The sequence below is a fragment of the Opisthorchis viverrini genome, assembly GCF_000715545.1.
Source record: "Opisthorchis viverrini unplaced genomic scaffold opera_v5_18, whole genome shotgun sequence".
Lineage (NCBI taxonomy): Eukaryota > Metazoa > Platyhelminthes > Trematoda > Opisthorchiida > Opisthorchiidae > Opisthorchis > Opisthorchis viverrini.
The window spans coordinates 307,115-329,749 of NW_008751674.1; the positions used below are offsets into that span (position 1 = coordinate 307,115).

At 42.1% G+C, this 22,635-nt stretch overlaps 3 protein-coding genes across 3 annotated transcripts; 1 reads left to right on the forward strand and 2 right to left on the reverse strand.

The window, feature by feature from the left end:
- T265_01629 (hypothetical protein) lies at positions 1-9,946 on the reverse strand (the record flags this gene model as incomplete). Its single annotated transcript, XM_009165695.1, has 6 exons — positions 1-82; positions 1,276-1,484; positions 1,522-1,819; positions 5,422-5,522; positions 5,864-6,170; positions 9,903-9,946. 6 exons carry the CDS (start codon positions 9,944-9,946, stop codon positions 1-3), a joined length of 1,041 nt encoding a protein of 346 aa, XP_009163959.1.
- Positions 9,947-10,142: 196 nt separating this feature from the next.
- T265_01630 (hypothetical protein) lies at positions 10,143-14,892 on the reverse strand (the record flags this gene model as incomplete). Its single annotated transcript, XM_009165696.1, has 4 exons — positions 10,143-10,289; positions 10,406-10,643; positions 14,421-14,629; positions 14,665-14,892. The coding sequence occupies 4 exons, from the start codon at positions 14,800-14,802 to the stop codon at positions 10,143-10,145; spliced, it is 732 nt and encodes a 243-aa protein (XP_009163960.1).
- A 1,463-nt stretch (positions 14,893-16,355) lies between these two features.
- Positions 16,356-21,983, forward strand: T265_01631 (hypothetical protein; the record flags this gene model as incomplete). The annotated part of the gene is made up of 4 exons (XM_009165697.1): positions 16,356-16,448; positions 19,843-20,289; positions 20,654-20,791; positions 21,690-21,983. 4 exons carry the CDS (start codon positions 16,356-16,358, stop codon positions 21,981-21,983), a joined length of 972 nt encoding a protein of 323 aa, XP_009163961.1.
- Between the last annotated feature and the right edge of the window lie 652 nt (positions 21,984-22,635).

A 22,635-nucleotide genomic window follows, 5' to 3' on the forward strand; every position in this document is an offset into this window, starting at 1 on the left:
TTACGTATATGCGTGTAGCGCGATATCTCGAGTATCGTAGCCACTGAAACATAAGGCGGCTTGGTGCAGCACATTCAGTTGCCTGAGGAAATCACAAACGAGAGATTCAGCTGGGTTCGAGATGAGCCTCCTGCAAAAGCCAAATTTGTATGTAAGTGAGTATTCCGCAATATATATGTTTATTGCATTGTGGAATTCCATACGGCCACCGAGAAACGTTTTCACGAATATATAAAGGCTAAAAAGCGAACCCATCACCTGAAAAAATCTAATAACACTTTTCAGAAGAAATCACCTTAAGATAGCTGCGAATTTTGACTCCAGGTTAACTTTGGATTCTTATCGGAAGAAATAAGTTTATATAATGTGGATTTAATTAAAGTAACAGATGGAGAAACGTTAGGGACTGCATGAATAGCAGGTGGGCATACACAACAAACCCCAACTTAAATGTTTCTCTTTCCTAAAAATCCCAGTGGTAAGTTCGGATGATCTCAAGAACATGTCAAAATGACTAGCCGAAAATGCGCCAATAAGCCTTATGGTTCCGAGAAGAGCGAACCTTACGATTTCTGAGCATTACAGGGGGTCTTTTCTGAACACCGAGGTCCAGCCCGATCAAATTCACTCCCATATCTCCAACCAATATATGTTTGGCATGGGCCCGAATTCTGATATTACTTGAAGAGTCCTGAGATTCAGACCACGTTCACCCAACCAAAGATTTTATACCCCATTTATAAACACAGCCCTTTGAATAATTTGCAGAACGTTCTCACATTGAGGAGGAAATGACTTTTTCTAACAACTACTGCATCAAAATTTATCGAGATGGCATAAGATGGGTTAGATGAGATTTGAAAACAAACGCTCCCTGACCATATGAGTACATTTACTCATGTTTCCAAGTTTGAAAAAATCNCGAATCGGAAAACTGGCACAGATGGCAGAGCATGTCTTTGTGTACGACTTTTGTGCATTCTACTTGGTGTACACGGAACAAAACCAGATTATATCCACAATCAAATTTCTTTTAGGGAGTTATACTAAAATTGCGAGAAGGCTGCAAGACGCGGAACACATACTGTCATCAATTCGAGAATTCCTTAAAAACGATCACTATAACAGACGAGAGACTAGAATCAAAACTATACAGAAATCCATTGCATGATTATCAGTAACCTGGTCTTTTTCAGTGCGTTATATAACAGCTCTAGGAACGATTGTATAGACATATGGCTGTTGATATCTATCAAACGTGTTTAGTATACCTACCCGCAAAATCGGAATGTAAACAATTTTTCTTGGGCTACCCCATATCGTGTGGCATAGTCAAGAAAGGTTTCTGGAAAAGCATCATGTTCAGCGCCTGGAAGCGATTTTCTCATTCCAAATATTCCATCAAAATATTCTCCAGGCATTACTTGACACGAGGTCTCTACTATTTCGGCAAACGGAAATCCTGGAATGAGGCAGTCTCCAAGCTTCAGAATAAAAGCTCTGTTTAGGGTAAGCACTTACGACAAGGTTATCCGTTACAATGTTTCCTCGTTGTATGCCATCAAAATAACCAGAAACATGGGTTCTTCCGAGTGGAATACGGGTTAATGAGTTTACGTCATATTTTAGCTTTCGTTTGTAACATCCCATCGGTAATACGGTAGACGCAAGCCATCTGGAAAAGCCCCCCGTATCAAACATGATCATAAATTGCTGCGTTCCAATCTGCAATGTTCCAACTGCGTAACCCTTATGAAGAATATATTTTCTGACTTCATAACTTACCGCTTCGTCACTAAGTAGAACCAGCGTGTATGCTCTGCAGTATAAACTTGGTGACGTGAAATGGTGAAATGGCCTGAAGACAATCAACCAGAGACTTACGCTGCATCGCTTAGCGACAGCAAAAGCAGTAGGGGTTTTAGCATTGTTCTTCGTGGTAATCGGAGAAAATCAACTAATCGTACTGGATTCAGTGGAAGTGGCTTGTACGCTCATTGACACTGGTATGAATACACGCTTGGTTCTCTGAGATGATTGGGTGCACGATTTCTTTTTAGAGAAGTTTAATTTTTTTGGTGATTTATCCAATCACGAGCTAGAACGTGTTTTGGTCTTTGTTTCCAAAATTGATGGAATAACTTTTTAACCCATCCATTTCTGGCGATTCCAAAAATTCCATACAGAGCAAGCACAAGTAGAATGAAGTAGCGATTCCCAGAATCCTATTTTGTTGAACAGTTTTGGTGCATTGTACGTTGAATTAAAGTCACGAATGAATAAAAATCAATAATATAATTGGTACAAATAAAAGAAAGACGACCCATGGTTGAGCAGCATTTTGTAGTAGAATAACTTGAACTGGCTCATGGTTGGATTATATACACAACATTTGATAATATAATGTATATTATGTATAGTACAATAAGAATATATATATAATAATACACAATATTATTTGGTAACTCGTTTTTCCAGCCCGCCGTAAGTTCTGCCACACCACAGTTAGTTACCAGCATGTCGCATGACGTTTGATGCTTGATGCTACTGGCACCCAGCATCTGGATATACGACCTATTTGCACGCCCAATACGCAGCGTTATCATAGTATTTCCCGACATCTTGACATTTTTCAACATAAGGCCGTCTAGGGCGCATAAAACCGCCGGATGGATGAAGCATAACTTGAATTTTTCCCGCTTGCACATTTCTGGATATTTTTTCGTTACTGGTTTCTTAGAGACTGGCTGAGTGATCGTTGGTCTCTTTGGTACATTGACACTTGGTGGGTACCATGGTGCCATGCAAATATGTGTTATTCGCAGAAATTATAGACGAAATATTTTCGTTCTCTTTTTCATCCGGGATCTTCACTCGAATCAGTTAGTTTAGATCCCACTTGGAGCCACTCCATGTATGATGAACCTAAGCTCAGCAATTTTAGGGGGCCTTTGTAAACAGATGGTTCGATTCGTCATAGAGGGGTATAGGTCCGCACAAAAGCTGACAAATTAAGGCACGACACATTTTGTGAGCCCGTTTGACTTGATACATCAAGACAGACGGAATGAGCTTTTTTCCAAAACTAATCAGTCTGCGACTGTGGCTAAGTTGCGCGCTTTCCGCACGACCACCGTCCAGCGTGGCATACAAGTCTTTTTTAAAGAATCGTGGAACTCCCATCTAAGGAATATACCTGCAATATATCCGACGCACGCTACGAGACATCTTTGACTAGGCGTCACGCTACAACGCAAAAACCAACATCGTCTTCTCAGCTTAGGCTGTTATCATCAGGTTGTATTAAACCTCGCGCATGCGAACTGTCTGTCAGATTATTCGGTTTCCTTTAACATGGGGCACGCGCCACACTCGTTTCAACAAGCCCACGTACAATCATATAGGTGTTTTACAGAGATAATCGCCTGTTCCACTTAGCGTGTCCAATTAGCTCATCGGTAATTGTGCTGCCTGCCAGGATCACTGTGAGCTTATCGGACGAGAGCCAGCTTGATTACTGAACGTTACGAAGAAGAAAGCCTTCGTAGACCATAGAGCATTCACGATTTCGGTAGTGAATAATACGGTGTACTATAGCGATTATCTGAGGATCTCCATTAAGTGAATCAGCAGAAATAGTATAATAACTGAGGGCTCCTCACCGCGCTTTGCCCCCCTCGCGGAATCAGCGCTTGGATTTGCATGGTTATTCGGTGGAGTACAAACAACAAAGATGCATTCGAACAGTTGGTTACCGTACTGGTTGTCTTCTAAGGAAACCCTCCATCTCGTCAATATATGAATGTAAAGAGGGGAATGGAACAGTGGAATGGAGCCAGTTACATTGTGAGCTTACCGTTCCCTTTATTCAAGCTTAAAGCACACCGTTTTTCGCACAGAATAGACATGCGCCTACTAGTCATCCAGGCCTAACAAAAGGCCGAATATTTTAAAATCCTAAGGAAAATTCCGAACACTATGTAGACCCGGGCCTTCAGAGCAGTGGGACAAGTATCTTGTGCAAGATTCGATGCAAAAAAACGTGAATCAGGAATGGCAACCAAATCCTCGAGTGATAACCTTTTGAGTGTTTCTTAGAAGGACACTTTTTGGCACTTACCACAAATCCTTGGAAATCAAGATCGTACTGGAAGTATTCCGTGCTCTTCAACCAGATGCTTCTTCTTTTGCAAGTAAGCAATATTTTCACAATTCTTATAGTACTTATATTGTACTCCAGTTCAAGTCTTTATATCAATAAAAATCTAACAACGAAGCATACCTGCACTGACAGATATGCTCTTCCTAACAGGAAGAGCATCTACCTGACAGAAACGAATCATTGGATCAAACATTCGAAAACTTTAAGCGTCATTCACATGAGTGAACTAGCATTTTGGCACACCATTACAAAAATTCTAGTAGTTTGGTCAACCTTGTATTTTTCAGTGTTTTCAAAATTATGCAGCGATCCTCCAACATGGAGTACATTTTGAAATTTTAATATATTGGAAAACTCCACTTCATAAGACTCGAACCTTTCATGTTTCTGAAATAAATATGTTCTCGTCGGAAATTCAAAATATTAATCCGAAATCCTTTACCATGCACAGCCTTAACTACCAGAGATCGCTTATTTTACGACGAGCAAACCCTTGCGTGCCAGTCAAGGTTAAAGCTCGTAGGTTTAGTCATCGTGACAAACACGTGATCTGTGTTGGCGTACATGATTGTTTTTGTATTCCTGTAGTAGATGGTCGTTTGTTTTTGCTTCACAGAGTGACTCAATATTATAATCTTAGAATATGGTCCGAGAATGGCATCAACCAATAAGTTTTAGCAGAATTTCACTGAAGTTGAAGCGTTTATCTAAAAACATTTAGGCTGGTAAGAGAATAAATTGCACGATTTTTATGTTGTACCGTGACGGATTGAAAGCAACAGAAAACTGACTGGAAAGCCGAAAATTTCCGGCTGCCCAATTGACCTCAGCAAATATAACGATGTGACCAGTTGGTATTTAACCAGGAAGCTTTTGATCTGTTCTCCGAGCTTGTTAATTGACTTGCAAACGCTTCGTCACTATTCAGTTCGCTGTTGGGTGGGTATGACATCATTATCGGAGTGAAGCAAACATATTCAGTCTGTCAGACCGATAATGGTCCATCGTTCAGATGTGTCTCATCATTTTTATCCCTGGAACGCATTCAAGTGTTTTATTAAACTCATGTGATGCAGAATCTCTTGCAAACCTAAAAATAAACCTGAACGTCTTCATTGTATGTATAACTGAAGTGATTTTCCAATTAAATCTAATGGGTTTATGCAGTTTGCGAGATTTCAAGTTGACTGAAATCCAGATAAATAACCCGGCAGTTAATTAGGCGGGATGGAAAATTTTTGTAAAATTTCGAAGCTTACTTTTTTGGAGATGCACATTCGTTCTCGTTTCGATGAGTACCAAGATGACAAGCAGCTATCGCGTTGCCGAAATCTTCATAAAACCGCTCTAATGCACATTGCTGTCGTCGAAACAAATGGAAAAACCATACCTCAACCATCACAACCCTCACTTATTCCGGGCATTCTAACAAAAGATTCCCTAAGATTTTCATTATCATCTACATTTTTCTCCTATCCCTCGGCGCGAATGTTGACATCCTCATCAGGGTGACCGGCATTTTTTCAAGCGTCGATGATGAACGTTTTTTTCTTATGATCGCTAAAACCGCATCACCGTTGCTTCCCCTGTTTTACCATTGACTATTTCCCTCCACCTTACCCTTGGCATAATGATCATCATGAAAAACCTATCACACTAATCTACGTTACGACACGCATCCCAATACAATAAACCAAGTACCACGCCGAGCACCTGTGTAACGGTGATACTACCGATGGGGGTGGCATACAAGTAGTATGTTTCCTTCGTGTAAACTCGCGTTGCGTTTCTTGAAAAGGGATATCTATTGCGGAATTTGTGGAGTCGCTTTGTAACATTTGCTTGTATTTGAGCAATATTCAGTGAATATCCAGGAAAGTTAAGGAAGACGCGTTCAAGGAGAAGATGGATATTCAATTTTTGTAAACAAGATGCTTCTCTGCCCAATAGTCTGTAACTGTTCAGTTGGCATTTTCTAATTAATAACTCCGCAGCGAAGACCTTCTTCCTTTCACCAGTAGTTAAAAAAAGCAGAAAACGTTCTCATCATTTCTACATTTGCTAAAAATGCCACTTTCCGACAGGATTCATGGGAGGGTATGTTTTGATAAATCTAGTCCATTTTGAAAAACCTGATGTGCACGCGAATAGCTGAAAATTCAAACAGTTGCTGCTCACTATTCACTAGAAACGATACGTTTTCGGACTAAAACGAGGTTTAGCTTCAGTGAAACTCGTGAGGGACTTTGTTAGAAAGAATGTGTCAAAAGAATCTAACAGGCTACCAGTTTATTGACCACAAGAACCAGATTTACTCAGTATTATTCGAAAAGCAACAGGTACATGCAGGCTGCGTCCTCAATGCTAAGTTTGATCTTTTCGCAAATAGATTAAATTTTATTAACAACACTCGCTAATATTGCTGAAAACTCTTCAGTATCCCATTAGTGACCTGGTATTCTGCTGAGCTTAGTCGCTGAGTCTCAGTTAACCCGATGTTCTACTTCAAAATCATATTTTGGTCTATTGTCTAATCCTCTTCAAATGATTACGACGGAGACTAAAAGCAATACTTGCCGAGAGGCTGGAAACTATTCAGAAGACGACCACCTACTTTGACACTTGCCATGGTTTTCGATTTACCCTAATCATTATTGTAATAACCCCAGAATGACAAACCGATCAAACCTATCCTGCCCCAGAGGACTCAGCGACAATCAACTTCGCATTCCAGGACCGGAAATTGTCATACTGTCGTCAGCCTAATAAGAACGCAAGCGAATCCACCTCCGTAAATCACTGTAGTTCCACCAAATTAGCTCATTTCCATGTCTCCTTAGATTTTATTTTAGCAGACTTTGGTTACAAAACCAGCTGCAAACTGGTACCTCAGTCACAGGCGTGAGCATATCACGGTGAGAATTCAGCAAATAGTTTGTTTGAACGGAGATTCCACTGGAAATCTACCTTCCAGTTTCATTCAAAGTAGTGAATGAAGACAACGTTCATCTTGTGAATTTTCAAGATAAAGCTTGACAGTTTTCAAACTGTCTTCTAGGACCAATGTGATACTCAACAACAGGTCAGGAATAGAGATACCATCTTATGCGTCTATATTAACAGTGGTCACATTTCACTAGCGTGTAAGGCGGTTGGTAACCTGCCAACTTGAATGTTGAGCTGGCAGTAACGTGGCATGACCTCCATCCATGACCTCATCAAACAAATATCCTAATAGACAAGTTTATTCCAAAAATGATAAAGCAGGACTTGACTGATCGCCACAAATACTCGCGACAATGCGCACCATTATTGAGGCTAGAAAAGAGGCTAAAGTTCTCCCGGACCGTTGATTCAACAGGACCGTAGAAACTGCCGAGCATGCGGGAATCTGATTTAAAGACCCACATTATTGCAGGTGGACACAAAATTCTAAAAAAAATTTGCAGCCCCCTAACCTTCATTCCACTGACATCCTTGAGTCCGCCTGCTCGTAGCTCGGCCTAAATTCCGCTCTGACACACAGGCATCCTTTTATTAAAAGGATACCAAGAGGGTTTAAAATTAATGCTGATCAGACAAACTAGTTCTGTATTCTCCTTCCGTTAAACCTTAGTCATGGTTCATTCATTTAATTGCTTCTCTGATCTGTTTAGACTCTTGAATATGAACCAAGGATCATCTACCTAATGAGTTGTTTAAGGTGTCTTTGGTGGTTTTTCTTACTTCATCATTCACCTGCTGACTTTGGTCTTTGAATAGACGTTGAAGTAAAATTTCAATGAAAGGATCAACGCCTATCACTGCGTTGGGCATTCGCGAATGAGAACTAAGCGGTTACAGGCCACTGGACACGAAAATCAGTAGCTCTCATCCTCATATCGAACCGCAAACATTCACTACTGTTCTCTTGAATTTTCTCAGATGTTTTCGGTTATCAAACAATAGTGGCTCCACATTTTCCGCAACAACAACCAAATTCCAGCAGATGTGGTGGGGCGGATTTTGGACACTAGTCTAGACGTTACTGGCATGTTTCAGCAGTGGTGTACGCCGTCACAACTTATAAAGCAAAACCGTTAAAGGTATGTGCACCAGGCGCATAACGCATTACACGATGTGAAATGCGACTCCCAAAATAGTGTCAGTCACGAAAATGAAATCCCGGTGTTTCACCAGGATCCGGCATTTCTTGGTCGCGATGACTGTGGAAGTTTTCAACCTGGAAAATAAAAAAGCCAGACAAACTTCACAGAATGTCATGCCACTTATAGAACCACGGAGCAGGATTGTGCAATTGGGCTTCAAATTACTATTCTTGTCCCTTTTTTATTCATTTTTACATTGTGATCTCCCGGGAAACTCATAAAGTCGTTTTTAGCATTATACAAAATAGCCGTACCTCGCTTGTGCACTGGATCATCTGTCAATCCCCGATAACTGCTCTCAAAAACCTGAAATCGTCACAGTTGTGCCGTAACATCTAAGGCTGGTATTCCAGCCTCGCATACATGCAGCTTCAAACTCAAAGTTATTCCCCTTTCCTATCCAGTTATCCACTGACCTCGTCCATCACGGTGAAGTCCTGCTCTGCAATTTCCAAAGTTTGTGGCACACTCCGCAACCACAAGTACATTCCTTTGGATTGCAGCTGGTGTGTTTACTAACTGCATGTTCACGACTGAGATCTTCTACTCTATGGTTATGAAGAACGCAGCGACGCTGGCTGGTCTATCTAAGAAGATCCTCGCCATATGTTCCAATTCGAAGACTAGGCGGGTGCCATCTGCTTACCCGGATCGAAAAGATTTTGTCAGAGCTCACGTTAACAGCAGGATTTTGGAAGGCCTACATTATGCTCAGTGTAAAGCCCTGTTACGCACATTTTTTTCACGGAAACTCCCGGACAGCCAATTGTATAATATCACAGTTACAATCCTGAGAACACAAATACCTTACGGTAATCAAAAACGTTACGACGTGTCCCATATTGGTCGTACTTGGTATTGAGAACAAACCGCGAACCGAAAATAATCTATTTTGGCTCGTGATTAGCACTTTGTTTGTGGGCACAACATGGCAAGCTAACCTTGGTTATTCTGAAACTGATTCCTCGAGAAAAACACTCTATAATTAGAACGTAGGTAAAATACCGTTTACCCTTGCTTCTACATACCGATTCAAATCCAAGTCGACAGCTAAATTGAGTCACAGATGCTCTGAGTCTCTTCGGGTGTACACTCAAGTTTCCTGCGAGCACAACGTTACCGCAGCTCGTAGCTTACGATAACAGAACACTCACGGATTTGACGAGGTGTTGACGTAAGCAAACGATGAAAGACGAAGATCGAACTCCTGCTAGTCAGACCACTTAACAGCACCGCACAAGGGAGATTACCAACTTTTTCCAGCAGCGACCTTTCTGACTGATGACTGATACCGATGCAGACCACAGTACGACTTGCCAAAACCTCTAAAACCTACCCGGTTATAAGTTGGTAGTGGAAATTTTATTAGGATTCTGGAAAATTCCTCCCAACATGCCTCACGATAGCTTCTCAGACGTCTGGAAAAGGTAGCGTTTCATCATCTTTTTTGGGGTTTTCTGTCAGATTAATCGATTAAAAATTATATGGCAGTTGCAGTGGCCCGATTATCCTCAGAGCCGCTTTTACAGGGGGCAAGATAGTATCCGTTTTCCCCCAACGTTTCTCGGAAATTTGCTGACACCTTGGCTTACGTTGATGTCTCTCTTGACTGTCTGGGAAACTTGTGATATTTCATCTAAAACATGTACATCACCTAGCTCTATGCGAAGTTAAACCTCAGATTAACACAAAAATTAGTCAGCTAAACACCAAACAGCCGAGCACAGGCTGACCTTCCAAGCACCCCGTTTGTTATTGCAACTTAAGCCATACCCAAGGTCTGGATGAATCTGGTCGAATTGTGAGTACTTCAATATTTATTGAAAGTCACGTCAACAAGCGACTACAGCAAAACCCATTTGACTGTCTTTCTCATCAAATATTGAAACAAAACTGCGAAGGACAGATACTCCAATTATACATTTGTCTTCCTGGTAATGAGGCACATGAGCCAGTCCATAAATATTGTACCTTGGTTTCTGAAGTTGGGGAAAGCGTATCGTTAGCGCCGAAAAAAGAGCCAGTACTACCCAAATTGTAAAACAAAAATTGCAAAAAAACATGCAGTTAGGGTGAAACAAAACCGCCTGCTCACTCGAATCAGCAATGCTTTTGGTGGTAGTACGAACACGTATACTCCGATTGTTATCTTCAAGTCTTTGACTCGTGGTAAGTCTTCGTGAAGAACATGGAATAGGCCTTGGCCGTTGTCTTTTATTTCAGAATTCCGAAGAATACGGTTGGCTGCTTCATGTGGCATTATTGTAGTTGGGGTTCCAGTGTCGATCAGGCAATTGCACAGTTCACAGATTATTTGGTCATCATACTCAATCCTGAGAAAAAACGGCATAGCACGCATAATGACCCCCCGAAATTCAGTGTGATCCCGGTTGCGAGTGAGGTGAAGTAAAACGTGTGACTTCATAGAATTTGATGAATTTGAATTCAACGGATATTAACTACACGAATGATTTTGGAGGGCTGTATCGAAACGCTTGTTTGTAGCTCTTCAAAAAACCAGAACTACCTAACTGCCTGTTTGACTAACGCTATATTCAAACCTGTCCCCAGCTTGCATCATTTTTGCCCGAAGATTAGTGTTCACTTATCAGGGGCCAAATTATAGTACAATGAACCGTAGTTGAACATAACACTTGGACAACAGAAGGAACATATATTTGCCAACGGCCTACGGAACCATTGATATTGGCTGAGGCAAAAGTCTGTTCTGTGAGAAAGCTAACCTACTACAGTGAAAACTTCCCTGTTTCAGACACATTCATGTCAGCGAATCTGTCTTCGGAGATGACGATGCCCGCACAAGCCTAAGCTAAACCGTGATACCTGGCCAGAACTGAACAACCCGTTGTCACCCTTTTTTCATCGCGACCGTTCATAACCCCCGTCGATGTGGAAGCTTTATTTTTATTTGTACTGATGGTTCGTAAGACGAGTTCATGTCCCACTATATGTATTTAACTGCTAAAACTCATAAAAACTGATGCTTCGTACACTCCGAATAGCGGATGGCGATGGAGAGGATTCTCCATCTTTCCTCCAGTCAGCTTTGACAATGTTGAGCTTCTAGAAGAGGATATAAATATATCATGAATGAAGATATTGGAGTGGCGGGACGTGAGATCACCAAAGACATAAAACAAGTATCTTAGGCAGTTCATAACTATTACAAACATACATCTGCCCATAAGGTTTTGAGCATTCTGGGAGCAGTTGCATCTCTTGCTTATTTAACATCCAGTTTTCCAAACCACAGTTAGGCGATTATATAAACGCTTTGCAAGCAGCGGAAGACAGAGTCCTCAAAGGATGCTGGTACTTTGTTGGCAATATAGGCGATGAGGTGACAAAACAAGTAACAAAATAACACGTCACGTTTTTTTTCATTTTTTGCAGTTCGTCATAGCGTAGTGAACACAGTATTTGCTTGAAAGAAGGCAGAAATGAGTCCACCATGTGTTTCGCACATTATACGATAGAAAACTTGGAACCAATTCGTTGAATACAACAAGGAGATTATTCACGTATGACAGGCGATAACTCACGTAACACCGCATTTCTGAGGCACATCCTAATGACTCCTAAGCTCAGTCGTCTATAGGCTGAATGCTTGTGCTTCACAAGGCAAAAGGGTAGTTGAAGAAGCCCACTTGGAGTCCGGAAAAAAGCGCGAATCTTCCTTGAGATAACTGATCAACTTTGTCGACAAACTGTATTCCAGTTCATGATCACAGTGAATGCTGCATAAGCCAAAAACTTTGCACTTGGTATTCCAAAAAGTATGTATGTTGCTTTTGTTTAAGAATTTTCTGCTGAAACGAGCATCCTTCTAGTATGGAAAGCACTTACAGGAAAAAGAGTAAGGCTCAGAGGACACTATAGTTTTAACTTTTCAGTGGAATAACTTTAGCCAAGGGTACAATGTACTCACAAAGAGTGGTCAACGAATTTTTAATTTACAAACGCCTTGTGGCATTAAGTTGGCACGTTGATTTTGCTGTTAAAAAGTGATGAAGATGGCGGCACTAAAACTAATAAAGTGAAACACGTCTGGAAGGAAAATACTTCGTAGGACTTGGGTGTAGTTTATTAGAAAAACCAACAAAAAGCAGGCAAAAGTGTCTCAACGATTTTTTTCCGTCTGTATTTATTGATACAATTTGTTTTAGCCTAATCAAGTGTATGTCTATATCGAGTGAATTCACATCAAAAATATTTGTGAAAGTGTGCACTTCCATGGAGAATGAGAAGAAGCATATTTGGTACGTTGAAATTCAATCGAGCGCAAACTAACAGGAAATAATATTATTTCTTACTTGGTAATCACGATGTCCCATTGCTTCGCATCCTGTAATTGGACGTAGACGATCGGTTCATTGAAACACTCCGCTGGGAGACTTCCCAATAACATTACACCTTGCTCAAACCATGAGTATCCATTTGTTCCTGTCGCCCTAACAAATTTCAGGTGAGAAAACACACTATTAGACCCAGATTTCAAGCCAAGCTGGATGGCGGTACACCAACATCCGTGGACCGATCCGACTCGAAGCAACCCTGACCGGCGATGAAAAACAATTAGGGATATTTTTAGAATGGGTTCATTTTGCGTACACATGTCAACATTGTCTTATCATTGCGTCTTGCGGTGAAACGTAATTTTGCAGAATATCGGGTTCACTTCTTTTTGATAAAAAAGGGCATTATAATTTGGCTTTCATTTATGGAATCGCCTGCATGACTGAACGGTTCAAAAGTAATCGTTCGTATCTGGGTTCCAAGTACGTCTCTCGCAATGAGCGGTGCTCGGAGCAGTAAGCTCGAGTTTGGCGAAATTCCAAAATAGTCTGGCTTTACACAGGCCAGTGATAATGATGTTTTTAATTGGCCAACATTTCTTAATGAAAATACATTTTAATGCCAGCGCTAATGTCAGTTGTATGTAAATGTCACGTCATTCATGTTATCCCGTTGTGTAGCAGTGGAGCAAGCCTTGAAAAAGAAAGAAACCAATTCACTTTCTAAAAAATGTCCAACTGTATATTACTGGTTTCATGCTTTTCGGAATGTGCACTTTGTGGTGAATAATTACAGGTTTAAAACCCATTATTATAAATCTGGACGGTCACCTGAAAACTGATGAATTTTCAAAGGATATTTTCTGAAAATTCTCCGTCGCCCTCAAGGAAACTGATAACTATCGGGCCCTGGAAACTGGTTCCATTATAATCACTGCTTTTGCTGGCATTGTCCTATCCCAAATAAACCTAAATGAGCCAAATGGAAGTAGGTAAAAAGACTTCGAATCCCGCTGGCAAGAAGATGTTAAATGGTACTCTTGACGCCGATGAGCAGTGAGAACAATTGCGACTTTTACGCTTACTGTACCCCTTAAAGTGACCACATTTAAGTAGTATGCCTATGTAGAATTCTGATGTCATATTCGAGTCGTTGTCTGGATGTTTATATGCCCATTTCAGCAATAATCGTCCCAAGCACAAAAACTGATCAGGTAACGTTCGAGCGGTGGAAGGCAATTTTACATAAATCGAAGAGTCTGACTATCATTTACCCAAATTTGTACGATTCATTAGTGCATCGCATCGAGTATACTGTTACTTCATTCACTAGGAAATCAGTTGCAAAGACGCGACTATTGTTCGGAAGACAACATGCAGGCAAAGATTTTGCAAAACCAATACATGCCCTAAAAATCAACCGTCCTTTGGTCAAATCTATGTAACTGTCTGTACCACACTCATTTGCACATTAATTTGACTTTATCGAGAAATTCAAACGAATCTCTTGAGTTCCCTTAGAACATGCGCTTGACGGGAACTGTGCCCAACTTATGAGCCCCTAGAAGGGCAAAACCGGCTGCCGGTAATCAAAGAATTTTAGGTGGTGTTGTGAGTATTTTTCTGTTTTAAGAAGGCTTCAAGTTTTGCGGCTCTAAAGATTTGATGAAAAAATCAGCGCAAGCAGTCACAGGGAGTTAACTGTAGAAGTTTACCCGGCAAGTTCTTTAGAAAAATAATAAACCCTGAGTGTATAATGTCAACATTTCTAGGGGGCATGATTTCAGAACTTACCCACAGAACTGAAACGTAAACACTTCTTTGTCAGCCAGTCCAGCAAGTACAGCAAGCTTTACCAACGTTGGGTCGAAAATTCTTGTTCGACTATCACCAGGCGGTTTGCGCATCCCAAATAATCCGTCATATTCTTCTCCAGGCGACGACTGACAAGTCGAATGCAGTACTTCAACAAACAGAAATTCCGGAATGAGATGTCCTCCGAGCTGCGAAGTAACATCATTGTCATGGGCACACTTACCACAAGGTTATCTGTCACGACGTTGCCAGTTTGCACACCATCAAGATAAGAAAAAGTATAGGTTAGTCCACTTGAGTGGCAAGTTTTTGATGTTACATCATATCTTTGCTTGGTTGGGTGACAAGATGTTGGCAGCATACTGGATAGAAGCCACCTTGTAAAGCCCCCCGTATCGAATAAAATCCGAAATTGCTGCTCTCCAACGTGAACCAGACCAAATGGATAGCCCTTGTAAAAAAATACATTGTAAATTCGGTGGCAGTATATTTGCAACTTACGCCTTTGTCACTAAATAGGTCCACTGTGAGTGCATTGCAACGTAAGCAGTTGGAAGACAGACTTGATAATGAAGAGTAATTAGTATTCCGAAATAAATTCTTCCAAACTTACAAAGAATTATCCAGCAATAGCACGAGCATCATGGAAGCCAACATGCTTCCTCTTACGAGCTCCCGTCTGAGGATTATAAGAGAACACCCAGTTTTCTTCACCCAAGAAGCAAACCAGCCACCCCACTGGTTAGCTGGTTAGAGAACGAAGATGTCTGGGCAGATTAATTGGGTTGGGAAGCTTTTTAATTCGCTTACTCTCAGAGCCCATCAGAAACGGAACAATTCAATCCTCGAGAAACTGGTGCACCAACCGAATTGGAAAGTGACCAGTGGTGATTTTTTCGTTCAAAACTAGTCCGACCTCCGATTGTACGGTAGTTGTGGAGACTTGTGAAAAAGCTAACTGGTTGTGAGTGGGTGATGACGAATGCCAGGATCTTCGTACTTTGGACAAGATTAGAGATTTCTCCCTACATTCTCCAAATTTCTATTTGTTTCCTACGACTGACCTTACCATACAACCAAATATAAAGCCTTAGTTTAATGGACTGCTTACTCGTCGTTGAGGTTATTTTCTGCACTTCCGTGAAATTTACCTTACGACAGATTTACACATGAAGTGATTCTTGGTGGTGTCTGATCATCATTATTAGGTGGCAAATATCTGGTGTATTCCACGAGAAATATTTACCACATACTGAAGAGCTGAAGGAGAGAATTTCCGATTACCTCTTACTCTACTAGATCTCTCTTTGCTGAAGGAAAGAATATGTGATTGGTTCTCTTCATAAGCTGCATAAACCAGAATTAGAGGACACAGAGCCGATGCTTCTGGGGTCAGGTAGGTTACGATTACGCAGATAGCTATGATTGAAATGATTTTCTTTCCTCGACGGATCTATTTTCTGTTAGTGGGATTCCATAGCAAATATATGGTCCTGCACAAATTACTGCTGATTATGAGGTAAATGCCCGACTCATCGAACGACGACCCAGTAACTGTCCTGGTTGTGACAATCGATTGACTCGCCAGTCAGGTAGCGTGGCACACGCTTAAAACCGACTGGGCAGCTTTTTGGTTGCAATTTTGGGGTTTTGCGGGATAGGTATTTTGCTCATAGTCACACAACTCTCGTTTGAACGGTTGTGTTCCTGTTCTGGCGTAATTATTCCGGTGAGTCCACACCAAAGGGAAGCACTGGACTCGAGTTTCGCTCTTATTAGAGCTCACCAGCAGTGCATATCCATTGGCCGTGTCGGGATTTGAACCCCGGACACCTGACATGCGAGGCGAGCGTGTAACCACTAATCCACCAACGCACGTTGGACGCATCTGAATGATCACGTCTGAACAGGCGAATGCGTTCACACTTGAGCGATGTGATTGGTGTGCCCGACTCATCGAACGAGAAAGGCTGCTGTATTTCTGGATTTAGACGTTCGACACGAGTAGTTTGTTTGGGCTAACGGTGCCAGCTCACCGAAACTATCCAGACTGGAAGCACTCAAAGTTACACTACAGATATTCCTTCTTTGCCATGAACATTCACTGATGGGAAAACTTTCTAAATCAGCCCATACCATTTCACCAGAGATATATCGTGCGCACACGTATGGAACCCCTACATAGTTAGATCATCCGGTTTCGACAACGAATTCATTAGAATTCCAGGTGCGACATGCATGGAACGCATCCTAGGTCGATGACACAGGAATTCGTTTGGACGAGATATTAAATTTTGGAAAACTGGTGCCCCCTGGCAAATTTATCCCAAGGACTCATGTTAATCCAACTGGGTCGAAATCGCTGTGAACACAAAAATGTCGTAAAAACTCATTTCTCTGAGTAGTAAATTTGCATGTGCAACACGTCCTCAAAAACACTTGAATTGTCATGCGGAAATGTGTACACTTTTGCAGTTGCTCATGCAAGTATTTGGGCCACATATCCCTTTCGCATGTATCAACTGGATCTGTTGCATTCGATTGTTCCTTTGGCTCTATTTATAGCTGATACAGGCTTTGGCCGCCAAGGTATCGAACTTAGATTCGGTCGATGAATCCGCTGATATGATCTGACATGCGTTGACTTCACCTGGCAACCGAGAGTCGGCAAAGCAGGCCATCGTAATTCCAAACTTTTGAGGTCGAAGTCACAACTTTTCTCATGAAATAGACATCTGTTGTGTAAGCTTACAATGCAGGGACAATCGCGATTTTGTGGCGCACCCACCAACAGTTGAATCAAGTCCACATGTGAAAATTTAAGCACTGGAGGCGAAAAATGATTTTCTCTGATTCCTTGCACAAATAGTTTGAAGGCGGCCTGTTCAGGTGAGCTGGCTGTAACTGAAGAAAGGTGAAATAAAACCGAACGAACGAAAGAGCGATGATCAGCATAAACTTTGACATTTTCCGTTTTTAACAAAATAGAACACAGAGACCATGAAAAGTAATGTTTTCCGTGCAATCCTTCACTTGATCCGGTCAAGGTAGTAAAAAGTTTAGATCCACCTACCTCTCTCACTGTATATCGTTGCAGGCGCTTGTGTACATAACCCCCCAACAACGCAATGGCGCTAAACATGAGAATGATAGCTCAAGAGGCTTGAGTTATGCAGATTTTGCGACGCAGCGCATCCACTTGGAAAATACTAATCTATGACGCTATCCACGCTGATCACACAGAAAAACATTGCAACCCTTGGCAAGCTTATTAATTCACATAATGGCGCCGGTTTTCTTTGTAATTATCGGAGCTCCGCCCGCTAAAACCCCCCGACAGATCGGCTCCGTGCAATCCACATATTTTTCTGGAACTAAAAACGGTACAAAAATATTTTGGTAACTTCGTGCAACGTATTTCTACATGTGTAAGTCGATGACGGCCGCACCTTGTCAGCAAGAAAATATGAAAAAATATCTGTGCGATACCTTACAATTCACCTTTGTGGTATTCAAATAAACTTATAAGATAACCAACTGGTTTTTAACTTCTCAGTTTATCACCTTCAGTTTATCCACGTGATCTCTGTTTCAAAAGCAGCATTCAGAGTTAACAAAAATTTGTTTTGGCAATTTGCTACGTGCAGTTTATTGGTTAGTTGGTTATTAATTTGGTCATTTTGACTTGGTAATTAAGTAAAATTTCATTTGTTTTTAACTTAGTCAGCCCTATCACCTCTCACGCCAGATAAAACTATCGATCACCTATTTACCTGTGACAATAAAGTGTTTCTGATTTCCGGAACCATTCGAAAGAACTATGACATCTCAATCATCAAATCCCCATTACTTTTGTTCTTCAAAGTACACTTTACTTCCAAATTTTGTCATGAGATATCCTATTTGAGATGATTCATATCATGCAACATTTAGTAGATACGAAGTTGTGCGTGGGCTATGAGAGTTCTCCATGAAAACGCCGACCAATGCTTACGTAGGACGTTAAGTATTCTAAAGGTTTATGACTGGGGTTATGTTTAAAACGCTACCTCCCAAAAAACATCCTTTGCACGGAAAATGGTGCAGCACGACCCGAAATCGGCAAAAAATAGAGTGACAGTCATCGAAAGCATAGCAATGTATCGTTTATGTGCTTAGGATAGTGAAAATGTTAGCTTGTTTTGTGGGAAAGGTTGAGGTTAGGTGAGACTAAAATTTTATGACTTCACAGGGGACTTTCTTTCTCCTAAGGAGCATTAGAATGTAAGTATGCTTTACGTCTCAAGATTATTGAAGAACTATGATTTTATGGACAGAACGCCCTACTCAAATAGTTGCTGGAGCTCTTCAATATCCCACTACCGGGTTTTCTATTCTCTGGGTTCATAAGTTGGAATAACTAATTTGCGTTCAACCTGAGCAATAAATCCCACATAATTTTCAAAGTCGATTCATTCTGCAAGCCAACTTCATCTTAACTAGAGGATATAATAAACCCACCGTTACTGCTACTGTTCATCTGAGTGCAGTTTCGCCTCCTATATCAGTTGGCATGGTGTTTGATATATCCAATGTTTTCCGGTTCACTTGCAACAGTTTTGCGCGGCCACCAGAAGGAAACGAGGGGACTGAGCTACTCTCAAGTTGCTCAAGTCTAAACAGAAATAGCCAACATTTTGGAAGCGGGTTCGGGCCACAGACCTTCCAGCATTAAGTCCTCATCTGAATCACGGAGTTCACCGAAGCTCCCCTACAAAGCACAAATTAGCTATTAACTAAGGTTCATCCGAAGATTACTGGAAGATTCTGTCGGAATTCTGTCTGCCATTTTGAGCAAATTTAGATTGTTCACCATTACGGTGACAAGTGAATTGAATAAGTTTAGCTACCAGATGATTTTGGTCGTACCGTTTTCGAGACCTCAGTTGCCGTGCTTCCGATTCGTGTTCAGGGCTTTAAGTGAAATCTCTGTTTACTCAAGCGCTTGATGAACTACCAGACGTAATGGCTGATGGTGTTCCCGTATAAAACAACTCAGGAGTGGCTGACTGATTGTATAAAAGCGTTATGGGACAAGACACATGCCTGAAAGAGAAGGCAGAACATTTCGCGACCACCGTTACTTATCATGAGCACTCATTCGCGGTTGATGGTGTAAAAACAGAACCCGATGAAATCGAGCCTATACCTGCTAGGGAAGATCCAAAGACCGGGATGGGATTAAGGGTGAGTCTTTCTTTAAAAAACATGGCCGACCTGATAAAGGTGATCGGGGAAGTCACACACAAAGTTCTACGGAGATGGAGAGAGACCACGAAGAGCGCCGATTTCCGAATATTGAGGCCCCTGAAACGGATTTTTTTTAGCTGAGTACTAGAATGTGAAATTAATTCCTGTCCAGAGAAAACCGATGGAATACGCAGGTCGTCATCATCATCATCATCATCATCGTCGACAGCATGATATCAGTGTTCAACACCAATGCTTCACTGCCGTACAGTTGTACGTGGGTTGGGATACTGCCAGGGCGCCCACACCTAGACAGGAGGACGATCAGGGTCCTCAACCAAAGCCTTTGGCTCAAAAGCCTAACCGCAAGGCAGCGGTTTTGGCGGGAAATGCAAATGTATTACCATTTCTACGGAACAAGTCGCCACATGTTCCAACCCCCAACCTGGAGGGCCAGGAGACTGTGTTCGTCAGACCTCTAACCATTGACCAACCCGGTATGAGAGACTCTGTGTGTCGCGGGACACTCTCCAGTATAGCTCAATGGATCGCTGAGATGCGCAAACCGTCACACCACGGTAAGGTCCAGTCTCTTCGTGACGGTACAGGTCGCAGGACGGTACGCAGGTCGTAGCCCTGAGCCAGGCCGAAATGAGCTTTCAATTAATGCTACTTGTGCTCTCCAAGTGTCAGATGGAGGGGAATTGTGGCGACCTGTCATACTTCAGAAAGAATTAACATGTAACCGATATTCAGAAAAATAGCATTCTTCCAGAAATCGCGTATTTGAACTAAAAGACCGGCATCCACGTTAAAGCGATACATTCAGTTCAAATATGGTGCTTATTGGAATACATTACCAGATTTGGTGAGAATAACGCTAGATGAGGATCATTGTAGGGTACTCAAATTTCCGACATTCCCTGCAGAGATAATCTTCTGCGCTTGATGAACATGAGTTACTTTTCAAATAATGATCATAGTTCAGCTGTAGCACTCCTTCGGTGCCTTGCTGTGATTTCACCCGAAACAAGTACGAGGGCCGATATAATGCCAGGTTTCCCGAACCTAGACACGAGCAGTGTAGATGCACATGTCAGGTTTGGAACACGGACATCCTGGTCAGTCAGTTCGCGCCTTAACCACTGAACCAAAGTCATGAACAGCATGCCATGAAACGCACCTTCTAAAACCTGTTAAAATCCTACATAAATAAAAGAAAAACCAGTAGATCCCGTTCACAGCGACTGCTCTTGGATTTCAGAAGTAATAAATGTCCCTTTAGATGACTAATTTTATTATTTCCTCCGAGAACATGTGGCGTAGGGCAAATCTCTTCACACCAATCGTCTTGTAGGCCAACACAGAGAAGAGAAACACTTGCTGACCGTCCCATAACCCATCATGATCCACATACTTTTATATAATAATATGTCTATGAATGCAACGTCCACATACAGTCCCCTGCATTGATTTCAAGATCCCAACCGTACGTCAGCAGTGATGCGCTTACTGAGAAATGCTCTTTAGCTAGGAATTCAAACAACTCACGCCACCGAATTGTCCCAAGACCCTAAAGTCTACTTGCTTGAGGTAATCAATTGGTTTATTAGAGCCATTTTTTCGCGAGACTTTCCACGGTGAGCATCTTAATGACCCGTGAACCAACTGACACCGGAATAACCCACACATTTGGATTAGGGTCGCAATTCCATTCCAATGTGGCATATTTATTCTGGGTTGCCGCCACCGGACTACCTGGAATGAGACGCCATCATAGAGTAAACAATGAGTGCGAACAACTGATAATTGTCTCACGGGCCCGCAGGCAATTTCACTTTCAGCCGAGATACATCAGGCCATCTGAGGGAAGGGAGACCAGTGATCTAGCATGTTAAAACTGACCTTTCATCCTCAGGTCTTCGAGTGCAAGACCGCCTAGCCGTTGCGGACTGAAACTGCTGACCACACGTTCCGTTGCTCACTAGCAGCCCTGGCGTTTCCACTGCTTTCGTCTAGGTCAGCGAATCCCAACAAATATCGTTCAGCTGCAGCACCCTTTCGGTGCCTGGCTGCCATGCTACACGAAGGAGGCACGAGAGCTGGGATGCTGCCAGGTCGCCCAAACCTAAAGAAAGAGGAGAGGCAGAGGTCGGGTTCGAACCACGGACCTTCCGGTCAGTAAATTCGCGCTCTAACCACTTGGTCCATCTCGCCCCGGCGAATCCCAACAGACGCTACCTGTTTCCTTCGAGCTACAAAGTGAACTTTCGTCGACAGTGTACCCCAGCTGAACGATTCCCATTTTTTTGAACACGACAGGTAGGTTGGTAAGTCCGCACGAAGCCCCCGGTCTTCCGTCGGGAATTTCTGCCGATTGTTCCGAAGGCTAGTTCTGCCAACGTGAACGCTATGTGGGCAGTCGCTAATTGTGGCTAACGTTGAAGCTCAAGCTATATACAATTCACACACTTCTGCTTGTATCCGCACACATCCCGATGCCATGAATTAATGAGGACAGCCGTACGATACCGAAATCTCTCCGCACTGTTTAGTTGACTTTTATACTGAGCCACAATTTGAGAAACCTGACCACGCCACTTTCAAGCCGTTTCAGATTTTTGTTGGCTGCCATTGCCAGTGCAGGGTGGATACGGAAGCCAACGAGTTAAGAGTTGGAGTTTCCCTGTAGACCGCATTAAGCGCGGCAGATGACAGAAGGAATACAAGGCGAGTGGAGATATCGTCTCCTGTCTTTGGGTTTTTGAAAAGATGACTCTAAATGAGGCGTGCGATGGAAAATTCGTATTTGGCAGAGGAAGTATGGATACTTTGCTGGTGTTTTTTCGTATACCCACGCTAACCTAAAACGGTCCGGTCTATGCTACCACCTGCAGACGATTTAGATTGGTGGAAGTAGACAGGGATAACAACATAACCAGGATTGGAAGGCGGTTATGCCGCC